This window comes from Vulpes vulpes, chromosome 6 (assembly GCF_048418805.1).
Source record: "Vulpes vulpes isolate BD-2025 chromosome 6, VulVul3, whole genome shotgun sequence".
Classification (NCBI taxonomy): Eukaryota; Metazoa; Chordata; class Mammalia; order Carnivora; family Canidae; genus Vulpes; species Vulpes vulpes.
The window spans coordinates 29074076-29086947 of NC_132785.1; the positions used below are offsets into that span (position 1 = coordinate 29074076).

Sequence of the window (12872 nt, forward strand, 5' to 3'; positions counted from 1 at the left end):
AGCATAGACACCGTAGAAACTCATAGGTGAATACTAGCAATCGGCCAAAATCTCTAAGCTTAAAACATGACCTAATACTAATTTACTATTAATAATATCAAAAGACAGAACCACAGTATAAACAGGAATCTCTCTTCCTCATGTAGGTCCTGTTCCATGGTAACAAAATTTGAAAAAATAGCAATAGTACTTAGTGACATAATTAGCGTCATTATTCGACCACAAAATTGTTTACCTCTTTATATCCTGTCATCTTTATATCTATCAAGGTCTTACACATAATTTATATCAAGTCCTTGGGCAAAAAATTTTCCATGAAAATACTTCTGGCTTTATAAAAATTTTTATTTTTATTTTTATTTTTTAAAATTTATTTATTTATGATAGTCACAGAGAGAGAAAGGGGGGGGGGGGGCAGCGACACAGGCAGAGGAAGAAGCAGGCTCCATGCACCGGGAGCCCGATGTGGGATTCGATCCCGGGTCTCCAGGATCGCGCCCTGGGCCAAAGGCAGGCGCCAAACCGCTGCACCACCCAAGGATCCCTATAAAAATTTTTAAAAGCAAAAAGTTATTTTCTTCTAAGATAACACTGTGTGTATGTATTTGCTTTATATTTTTTACCCAAGCAATATAAATTCTATATATTTTTTAATATGAGAATATTATAGATAGAGCTAAATTGGCCTTTGATAGATACTAGAATCAGTGAGCAAAGGCAAAGGAGACAGATTTGTATAGATTCAAAGTATCTTCCCTAAAATATGTGTTGGCTCCAGGGGGAAGAGTAGTAATTTTATAATGGGAAATTGCTGAGACCACCTTGACCAGGTGATAAGGCCAGCATGATCAGTAATACACTCCTCAACACCATGAGCCCCATGACAGGATTCACTGAGAAGAAGGCTGCACCATTTCTATAGTGCTCTTGCTGGGGAGGGGTGCCCTTAGGCCAAATGTGAGAAAACATCACACAGGCTGAACCGATGGACATCCAGCAAAGTAACAGAGATGCTCATGGGGGGATGTCAAGGTCATGGAAGACAACGAAAGACTTAGGGGGAGCTACAGACTGCAGGAGACCAGGGTAAAGTAACAATTACACACAAGCTGGAATCCTGCCTAGGACCCTGAAACAATAAAGGACGTGAATGAAACAACTGATGAAGATCAAATGAAATGTTTAGTTTGGATAATAATGGTGCGCCAATATTAATCCTATTCTGAACACTGCACTGGACTATATATAGCCCAGTGAGATGTTAACAACTGGGGAGGATGGGGGATGAACATTTGGAAACTCTCTGCAACTTTCCTGTAAATCTAAAAGTAGAACATATTCAAAGTTCGTTAAAAATGAAATACAGGGGGTACCACCTGGGTGGCTCAAGTGCCTGCCTTCAGCTCAGGTCATGATCCCAGGGTCCTGGGATCAAGTCCTGCATCAATCTCCATGCTTGGCGGGGAACCTGCTTCTCCATCTCCCTCTGCCTGCCATCCCCCCTGCTTCTGCTCTCTTTTTCTATCAAATAAATAAAAATCTTTAAAAAATTAAACATAAGATATTATTCATTTTTTCCAGATATACCAAAGTGTATGTATTATTCAGCAAATTATCATTTCACTCAATTATATAATTTTAAGATGTATCCAAATTAATACACAGTTGAAATCAATTCCTATTAATTATTCCATTGTAGGAACATACTTCAGTTATGTTATTGAGACACATCTGGGTTGTTTACAATTTTCCCTTATTTTAAAACAATACAACCTTAAAAATGGCACCTTGTAAACCTACATTAAGAATTTCTGGGGCATCTGGGTGACTCAGTGGTTGAGCGTCTGCCTTTGGCTCAGACCATGATCCCAGAGTCCCGGGATCGAATCCTGCATCAGGCTCCCCATGAGGAGCCTGCTTCTCCCTCTGCCTATGTGTCTGCCTCTCTCTGTGTGTCTCTCCTGAATAAATAAATAAAATCTTAAAAATTAAGAGTTTCTCTTATCATGACAGGGAACTGGTGGGTAATTGTAGGTTAATGAATTTCTATCAACCATCCCTCAAAATGGTGATACCAATTTACACAACAGCCTCACATAAATATATCAATATCCCCACAATTTCATCAAGTTAATATGATGACTATCATATTATTGGTTTCATTTTCATGTCTCTGACATCTAGTGAGTTTGAGAATATTCTCATTTTTATTACTGGACCTTTTAATTTCCTTTTCATATGAGTGTTTTTTAATATGGATTGTGACATTTCCTACTGGTGGTTTTATCTTTCTCTTTCAAACAATAAGAGTTCTAATAAATCCTGATTACCAATCTGCTATCTCCTCATTTAACTTCCAAGGAAATAGTTATGTAAAAAATATAAATTCTTATGAGGTCAAATCTGTCAATGTCTTCTTTTAACAGTTTTTGCATTTTTGTATCTTAATAAAGGCTTCCTTGTTTATGGACATAACAATATTCTTATATTAGTAACTTTAATATTTTGCTTACAGTGAGGGGCTTGATACATCTGGAGTACATTTTGAGTAGGATAAGTGGGAAGAATATTTCTCTCTTTGGATAGCAAACTGACCCACACTGATTCCTGAGCAATTCAGCATTTCCTCCACAGACTTTTAATGTTCTCTTTACTGTACACCAAAGAATGTTCCATTTTTGTAAAGGTACAAATGTGAAAATCATGTGCATTCTGTAAATCAGAAATTTTAAAATCTGAATATTACATTTAAATAGTCCTAGTTCACACAGTTGAAAGGATATTCAATAACACTGCTGTTCATCAATTTTGCCCTGTGCCTATGATCCTGCTGTCTACTGAACAGAAATCACAATTTGCATTTACAATGAGGAGATCATTCTCTGCTGTGTCCTGGCACTTGCACTCTCCCCATCTATCATAACACCTATCATGCTAAATTGCCTTAACCAGCTCATATGCCTGTCTTCCCCTCTAGACGGTAAGCTTCTGAAGGCATAATCCACATCTCAATCATTCGTCTTCCCAGTGACTAGCACACTGCTTGGCACAAAACAGATGCTTAACAAGTGTTTACTGAATTGTGTTTCTTCTCTTGTGAAGTAGTTTTCAACCTTTTTTGTTAATAATAGATAATGAGAAAGGGAATGTGAGTCACAGAGTCACCTCTTCCTCATCCCCCTCCTCCCTCCTCAGAACACTTTTTTAAAAACTTGCTTTATGATATCATATCCATTATCTCCGTCATTTTCAAATACTCCTCAAAAGCCTCACGAGGCTCATCCCAGTTCTATACTTTTAGGGAAAAGGAACACATCATCAAGTGAGAGGAGAATACAAAGAGACTTAAACAGCTGACATTCTGGGATGCTTTTGCCTCTCTTCACCCATTCGACAAATATTTGGTCAGTTCCCACCAAGTACAGAGCAGTCTGAAGAACTGTGGGAAATACAACTCCCTTGAGTCTGCCTTCAAAAAAAATAAATTAAAAATTAAAAAGAGAAATAAAGAGGAGGGAAAAAGCCAAGTGCCTCAGAGACACTGAGAACACAAATGTGACCAGACCTGAGAAATGATTCTTCAAGCTCTGGTTTCACCTGGAAACAAAGACCCATTCACTGACAGTAATGACTTTCTCACTTCCCAGATGCCAAAGCAAACTCCTCCTCCGCCCTCACCAAGTTCTACTGTACCTTCAATCCTTTCACAGAGCTTATGCAAAGAGTGCATAGGGCAGGCCTCGCACAGCTTAATCTGGGTCTTGGCACTCTGCAGGGCAGCTGCAGTGCTGAAGGCCTGTTTCAGAGTCAGCATTACCTCATCAACCTACAAGAAGAAATAAAACTTAGGTCTCTAATAAATGTTTGCCTTCACACAGTAAGACATTAAAAGCCCAACAGAAATATGGAGACTTTGCCGACACTAACTAAATAATAAATAATGGAATTTGATGACTACAGAGCTAGTAGAGAGAAAATATGAAGTGTAAAGTTAAACCTTCACTTATACTATCATTGAAAGCTAGATAAAGTAAGACCATTTTCATGTGTCTAACACTGATTACTTGAATGCTATTTTTAGATCCCTCTGAGTGCTACACGGCCACTGACAGTTTAACTGACAATCAGATCTTTGTTTCATTAAGTAGTATATCATATTTCTTTGGAAGTTCTGTGTGCAATATATAGAAAGCAACAAAATAGGTTTCATGTTTACTTTTGGTAATAGGTATCCTATTGACTTTATCCTTCTGGATCATTTTTAGAGTAAAAATAAAGCATGGGTTTCAGCAAAGTCCTGGGAAAGGAGTTCAATTGAAATAATGTTGAGGGAAGTCTGTGAAGGTTACCGGTCTTCCCTCTACATCTGCTCATTTATTATCATTTTGCTTCTGATTTGTGACAATAAGCTGTGACATCATATTGTGGAGCACTTAGGTCTCACCATTAGGTCAGCAGTTTGAAAATTACCATGTGGTTTCTCCCTAGTCTTTCCAATGACTCAAATCAAGAAGTGTGAATCTAGCAGTCTCATTTCCTGGTTGCTTCTTTGGGGTCAACTATCAGCTCATCCTCCTGCACTGCTAAACTGACTTCAGGCCATGTCTCTGTGATGAAATCATCAATGTAAATTGTGGTTTTCCCAGACACTGGAGAACTGAGATCAAAGTCTCAAACCGCCATAGAGAGCTGTGGATGACCCAGGGCCTCACTCAAGCTAGCTTTGATAGTGAATACCACTTTTTAAAGGCTTTGCTTTCCCCCTTTCAGCCTGCTTTAAGAATAAGCTATTATTTAAAGGATTTAATCTAGTGCTCGCTTCGGCCGCACATGTACTAAAAGGATTTAATCTACTTCTGCATTTGAGTGTATAAAGAACCTGAAATGAAACTTTATTCTTCTAATATTACTATAAGGAGAGATCAAACACTAAGCAGCAGCCAGTCATTAATTCAGTAATGTTTTAGTGTGTTACCAAGTTTTTAAAAGGCTTATGAATAATTTCACATTGTACCATAAATAAAAATGAGTTATTCATAGTCTGTTCTTTTTACTATAATTAAAAAATAAAGATTTCTAGTTCTTGAAAATAAAAGTACAAGTCTAATTTTAATGCCTCTGCAGCTTTATTTCATTTGCCTTGTTATGTACGTATTCAAAAACAATTTCAATTACTTATGCGCATGTTTATTTCTATTTTCTTGTTTCTCATTTGTTAAAGGCACTAAAAGGGTGAGTTATCTGCTTAGCTTTCATATGGTTTCATTATTTGATTTTAGTAATATTATCTTATAAAGACCTCCAATGGAAATATTGAATTTTCATGTTTTCCTCTCTATTTCTAGATGAAACAAGAGGCCATTTCAATGGTATCTAATATGTGGCTACTAATTTCTTCCAGACACAAATATTATTAAAATATTTATTTGACTTCTAAAATTATAAATGTTTTGTGCAAACAGAAGAAGAGTTTTCTTAGCATTGCCATCAGGCAAAATTAAATTTCCAGTGAAAAGTATGAGGTGGGACAAGGAAAGCCAACTTCTAATATTAAGGTGAAAATCCATAATGAAGATAATGCTCATAAACATTTATGCACCAAATTTAGGTATTTTATGGCACTTAGGAATAAGTCTATCAATCACACAATATGTAAGGACTTCACAGGATTACCTAGTTTAATTCCCAGGAAAATGTAAACTATTAAACCCTACACGAATTCTGGGTCTTGGGAGCCTGAGTCTTTTTTCCTTTCCTTTTTTTTTTTTTTTTCACACCTTTCCTGATACTATTGTCTGCATCTGTGGGGTTTTACTTTTTGTCTATCAGTAGCAATTTCCATTTTTTCCCCATATCTTTTGAAACAATTGTGGAGAGTGTAATAATTTTGTTTTCCACAAATCTCAAGGGTTGGTTAAACAAGATGAAGCCAACCACCTACAGCTATTTTACAAAGGAAGGAAGGAAGGCATACTGAGCATCTAAACTTGGAGTGTAACTCCCCAGGACCCTTGGACACACTACACTGTTTATCAATTCACAGCAACTATTACAAAGACAAAAAAGAAAATGCTGGTTATGTATTCTTTTTGCTCAGAGAAGATAAGTCAGCATGTGTAGTTTTGTAGTACTTTGTCTTACACAAAGTAAGATGTTGACATCTTACAAGATGATGACAACTGCCATGCCACCTCAATCATAACACTGCTTAGACTATAATATTTAATTAACTGTTCTTGTTTTGTTCTATATGTCATCTGCTTGAACCATATTCTTTTATACAGGAAATCATATCTAATTTTTCTTCTAGCTTGCAATTCTGATGCCCCACTATTCAGTTAAGATGCTTACTGAAAAAAAAACTAGAATCAACAAGTTTTTTTTTTTTTTAGTATTTTACTTATTTATTCATGAGAGATACAGAGAGAGAGAGAGAGAGAGAGAGAGAGAGAGAGGCAGAGACATTGGCAAAGCAAGAAGCAGGCTCCCCACAAGGAGCCCAATGTAGGACTAGATCCCAGACCCCGGGATCATACCCTGAGCTGAAGGCAGACACCCAACTGCTGAGCGTCCCTAGAATCAAGAAGTTTTAAAAGATTCTAGCAAAATCCTGTTATTCCTAAAAGTGTCAAAATGGATATTCTGATATAGCTTCGATGTAAAAAGAAGACATTCTCAGCCACACTGGGCTGTTGCCTTAGTCACAGAGCTTCTTAAGGTGGAAAATACAGCACATTTCCAGAACTTCTACTTTGACTCTGTTTCACAAAGTTATTCTACATGTACGGGGGGTGGGGGAAGAAACCCAACCTACAAACAAAACAAAACCTCTAAGAGGTTGAGAATAAGAAACTTTTATGTAGGGGTATCTGAGTGGCTCAGTGATTAAGCATCTGCCTTTGGCTCAGGTTATGGTCCTGGGGTCCCGGGATCAAGTCCTACATCAGGCTCCCTACAGGGAGCCTGCTTCACCCTCTGTCTATGTCTCTGCCTCTGTGTCTTTCATGAATAAATAAATAAAATCTTAAAAATAAAAAAAGGTTTTATGTGATCTTCCTCTTAGTGCAGGTTATACAGTAATGAAATAAACCAGCACCTAGACAATGATTGCCTTAAGTTAAGAGTATTGCACTCACTCACTCAAAATACACACTTAAGAAACAGTGGGGGGCAGGGATATGACAAGAATAAGAATGGTCCTGACCCTGTGGGATTAGTAATCTAGTGAACTGGAATGCTATGTAAATAAGAGTGGGATTGATAGGAACTTTTGGAGACTTATGAACAATATGGGGCAAGAGCACTGACAACAAAGCAACTAAAAGAAGTCAATTCCCACCAAAAAGAAAAAGTCATCCAAAAAGGCTTCACCAGGATGTATACAAAAACAAAATAGAAAAGAAGAAGGAGATTCAAGTCACAGTAAAGCAAGGGCAGACCTGCCTCACATCCAAAGAGACAGGAGAAAACAGAATGTGAAAACACGGCATAATCTCCTTTGTTTTGCAGCAGGGCAGACCATGAAACCCAATGGCCACCTTCTCTGACTAACAATGTAAAAGTGTGAGCCCTGGCTTTGGCCTCCTCTGACACAGCAGACCCCTCACTCTGTACAACCAACAGTGATCTCAGAACTTTAGCTGTACTTATGTGAGCCCCAGCCACTCATATAAATCCTTGATCCCATGTGTCCCCTGCATGAACCATTTGCTGCTTCAGTAGCAAACCAAACGAAAGCTACATCACACCAATCATCACACCAGCCTCTGCTTTCTGGCCCAGAGACCAGCTAAAGAAATGGGACAGCCTGTGGGAGGACACAGTCATGAAAAGGAGAGGCATTCTGGTGGGGACCAGAGAAGGTGGACGGTCCTTCTGCCATGCCAGACAACCTAGACTTTGTCTCTTAACAAGGAGGCATTAACTGGTTCCTGGAAATTTTGTGAGAAACATCATATGGCTTTAGCATGATGACAGATTAAGCTAGTGGCAGGGAGACTAGTTAGGACACTAGTGTGATAGTCTAAGCAAGGAAGGTGAATGCCCAGAATCAGGCAGAGAGGGGAAAGAATGAGAAATGGATAAGAAACCTTTCTATCTTTATGTTAACAGGATTTGGCAAATAACTGGATATATAGAAGGTGAAGGAGAATGTGTTATGATTTCTAAACTGGGAAGCTGGGGAAATGGAGATGCCAAAATAAAACATGGAATAAAGAACAGGTTTTGGAAAGGTAGAAGAATCAGGGATCCAGAATGTGGAAGAACCACATTAGCGAGGAAGAGGGAAGAAAGAACCTCCTTAGCGAGGAAGAGGGAAGAAAGAAGAAGGGAGTGAGGGGTGAGCAGGCAGCAGGGCAGCAGATTCTCCGGACATTATTTTCTTCCTATGTTTTACTTGGTTGGCACTTTCCAGTGATGCACTGCTGCTTCTCTTTGGCTTTCTCTCTCTCCCTGCAGGTGCTCATCTGCTCTCAGGCCTTCAACTACCATTTACATAATGGCAACTCTCAAATTCCTATCTTGAATCCTGAACTGTGCCTGTTATACCATGGTCACCTGGATCTCAACATGTGGATTTATCCTAGGTATGGTTAATTATCTAGCATGAGAATGAAATGCAAATGGAACTCTCTTGAGTAAGAAACTGTTAGTGATGGGAGTGCTATAATCCCCAGAAAAACAAATTGAAGTCCAGAGGGTCCCAGGCAGAAAGTGCTTTTGTTCATTTTAATGAACATTTCTTCATTATTCCTATACCTCATTTCATCTCATTTCTTCATTATTCCTATACCTCAGTATTCCTTCCACACGTGGACTATGGAAGGCCAGAGTTGAGCAGAAATGACAGCAACATGCACCAAAGAAGTGAGAAGAATGCTGCCTGGCTTGTTGTCTATGTCTAAGTGGTGTGTGTTTCCCCAGGAGAAATGCTTACAGGAGGGTTATATGTCTAAGAAGATATTTTTCTTCAAGCTATGGTGATAGACCTAAGGGTTTGTGTTAAAATGGTTAGGAGACATATTACAAGTGGAAGAAAAAGTAAAAAATTTTAAGGAAAAATATCAAAATATGTTTTGTCATTCACATGCTTTTCTAAATTTGCCTTAAATTTTTCTTTAACTCCAACTGCTGCCATAAAGGGGCAGGTGGAGGGAGTGGAGGAAGGGTGTTTGAAAGAAGAATCAACTTTCACATTCCAAAGAGAGAAAATGAAAGCAAAAACAAGACCATTAAAAAATAAAGTTTTTAAAAAATGAGAACAGTGGCTAATGAAATAAAGAAAGAAAACAAAATCTTTCTCTGCTCTACTGATGTAAACATTACCTCCTCTGAGATGTTATAATAATTCAGAGAATAAGAGATCAGTAATCTTCCTTATTATCTGACATGAGCAATGGAAAAAATAACAGCTCTTCTCCTATCATTAGTCTTTTCCTACCTTTTAAAAATAGTCCTGATAACATGACTGGATTTATTAAACTCAAGAAAGTATCTGGGTTTAAAAATTACCATGACAAAAAAATAAAAAATAATAAAAATTACCATGACAATTTGTTTTTGTTTTTCTACTGCTGCTTTAATGAACAGAAATCTGTTTCTAGATGCCCTCTTCTTTTTCCACTGGTGGCAGTTCTGTGAGGCTTGGGTTCATAAGAGACAAGTCTCTTGTCAGCCGGATGTGTGGGCAGGAGCATGCAGACAAGACTCATACCACTTACCAGAGATTCGCTGGCACACTGGAACACATAACAGATATAAAGGCTCAGTCCAGGCTCTGGTGACTCCCGACAGATAAAGCCAAAATGATCCACATGCTTTATACCCTACAAGGGGAAAAGAAGTGCAGTCTTTACTAATTAACACTATGAAAATTGGCATGAGTTCTATGCTTTCACACTTCCATGAATTTGTCTTTCTCAGCCCAGTGATAGGGGACATAATGGCATAGGAAATGTATGCAGTGATCTTTTGACACATAAAATAAAGCGAAAGAGGAATTCACATTGTTTTGTTTCAGACACTCTTACACACTGTGACTCTGGGCCACAGGAAAAAAAAAAAAAAGATGATGACATGATTCATTGTCTCCTGTAATAAAATTACTACTTAGTATTTGCAAGTAATGGAGTTTTCAATTTATTAATCTTCTTAGAACAAGCAGTCCGATGGTTTATCATAAACTGCATTCTTGTCTATATGAAGCTAAGAATCAGAAAAACTACAACTAACCATGCTTTAATTAAATGGCATGCAATTCCCTAAAGTATGCATTCAACATACTAGAGTCTCTGTCCATATACAGACATGTAAGGAGCCACAGCTGTAAGAAAACCAATACAATGGAGATATTACTGCGGGTGTCAACTATCCAAATTTACAAACCACTATACTTCCCAAACCCGCACAAAATAAGCTTAGCTATACTTAATAAAATATTCTGAATCATTTGTGAACTTCAGCCAGGCTGAATACATACATAGCAATTAGTACGCAGCACCTTGTTATTTTAATAGCAAACACAATACTTTAGAAAGCGGGGTAGACAAGAAATGTACAGTTGTCCTGAAGTAACCTAAATCCCAGTGAAAAGAAAGTAGGCTTTGGATTCTGACAGATTTGTGCTTCATTCTTAGTTCAACCCACCTGCAGGGTATGAGACATTGTGCTAGGCTTCTAGTAACAATCTCTGAGGCTCCATTTCTCATTAGAAAAGAGTAGTAATGGCACCTATCTCAGCAATTTTTGAAATGTACAGCTAAGAATTCCCTATTATAGTTACTGGCACATAACTTTGATAAATGGTAACCACTTTTCTGGCAGTATTCAATGGATATGCATCCACTGAATGGTATCAATCCAATGGATACGAATAAAGGAAATCCATTTCAACCAAAAGAAAAAAGTAAGGAGGGGTGAGGTTACCATTCATGAGCTGGAAGTTAGCTCCATCTGGTACAACTCCTTAGTGACAACAAAATATCTTTCACTAGCTTATAGTACTAAATGGGAAAAATTTATAGGACCTCACTAACTCAGGAGGGAGTCTTTGAGCAGTGGCAATGTTTCCAGGAAAGAAAACCACTCCCTATTCCTCAAACTTGCCATGGACACAGTCCTATAGATTTTGTGGAAAGAACTGTTTGTAGGGGGTCTGTTGCTGAATTTGACCGCAGTCTATCAGTTCAAGTCTGTGGAAAGAAGTAATAAGAGCAGGGCTATTCAGTGAGGAGCAGAGGTTAACTAAACAATTATTCTGATCAAAGGCCTTTCCACAAATGTGTAAGTCTTTTTCTGAACCAGAAGGTTGGGATATAAAGCTTGCTTTTTCTTTTTATTTCAATTTTTATTTAAATTCTGGTTAAAATAAATGGTAAAATTGGTTTCAGGTGTAGAATTCAGTGATTCATCACTTACATACAACACCCAGTGCTCATCACAAGTGCCTTCCTTAATACCCCTCACCCATTTAGCCAAGCCCCCACTACCCACCTCCCCTTCCAGCAGCACTCAGTTTGTTCTCTATTATTAAGAGTCTCTTATGGTTTGCTTCTCTGTGTCTTTCTTCCCCCTTCTCCTATGTTCATCTGTATTGTTTCTTAAATTCTACATATGAGTGAAATCATACAGTATTTGTGTTTCTTTGATTCACTTATTTCGCTTAGCAAAATACACTCTAGCTCCATCCACATCATTGCAAATGGCCAGATTTCATTCTTTTTTATGGCTGAGTAATATTCCAGTGTGTGTGTGTGTGTGTGTGTGTGTGCGTGTGCGTGCACACTCGCGCACACCACACCTTCTTTATCCATTCATCAGCCAATGGACATTTGGGTTCTTTCCATAATTTGGCTACTGTTGATAATGCTGCTATAAACATTGGAGTGCATGTGCCCTTTCACACCTGTACTTTTGTACCCTTTGGGTAAATACCTAGAAGTGCAACTGCTGGTGATAGGTAGCTCTATTTTTAACTTTTGAGGATCCTCCATACTGTTTTCCAGAGTGGCTGTACCAGTTTGCATTTGTACCAACAGTGCAAGAGGTTCCCCTTTCTCCACATCTTCACTTTATTTTTTATTTTTATTTTTTTAGATTTTATTTATTCATTCATGAGAGACACAGAGAGAGAGGCAGAGACATAAGCAGAAGGAGAAACAGGCTCCCCATGAGGAGCCCAACTGGGATTTGCTCCTATGACTCCAGGATCATGCCCCGAGCCGAAGGCAGATGCTCAACCACTGAGCCACCCAGGTGTCCTCCCACATCCTCACTTTTAAAAAAGAGAGGACAGGGGGATCTCTGGGTGGCTCAGCGGTTTGGCACCTGCCTTTGGCCCAGGGCGCGATCCTGGAGTCCCGGGATCAAGTCCCACGTCGGGCTCCCGGCATGGAGCCTGCTTCTCCCTCCTCCTGTGTCTCTGCCTCTTTCTCTCTCTCTGTGTGTGTCTATCATAAATAAAAATAAATAAATAAATCTTTTTTTTAAAAAAAAAAAGAGGGGACAAAGCAAAAATCATTTTTGAACCAGTTTTATATATTTGGTTTGGTTGGTTCTTTTTTCCCCCTCTATTTTCCCCTCCTCTGGATGTTCGATGAGCATTGCTGTTTTCTTACTGGGAAATTTGAGGAATGTGTGGGTGAGAGGCACAAGTTTTTAGGATAACTCTTTCGTTCTGAGCAGCAGGAACTACACTGGACAGTACATCACTTTATCCTCTGTACTTGCCACAAAGTCCCATATGCAGAAATGTTCATTCAACATTTACTGAACATCTAAGTACTAAGCTCTATCTTAACATTTTATTCTGATGCCCTACAGAATGAGACACCATGAAATAAGACACCTGCCCTCACAAAACTGATCCTGCA

At 38.5% G+C, this 12872-nt stretch overlaps 1 protein-coding gene across 9 annotated transcripts in view; it reads right to left on the reverse strand.

Annotated features, from left to right (window-relative positions):
* The window catches only part of TBC1D4 (TBC1 domain family member 4), a 177757-nt gene that overhangs the window by 49297 nt on the left and 115588 nt on the right, over positions 1-12872 (reverse strand). For all 9 annotated transcript variants that reach the window (XM_072760708.1, XM_072760707.1, XM_072760706.1 and 6 more), the window contains exons 4-5: positions 9723-9827; positions 3694-3826 (exon numbers count right to left, since the gene is read on the reverse strand). In XM_072760708.1, the coding sequence (XP_072616809.1) occupies positions 3694-3826; positions 9723-9827 (238 nt within the window). The remainder of the gene's footprint in view (positions 1-3693; positions 3827-9722; positions 9828-12872) is intronic.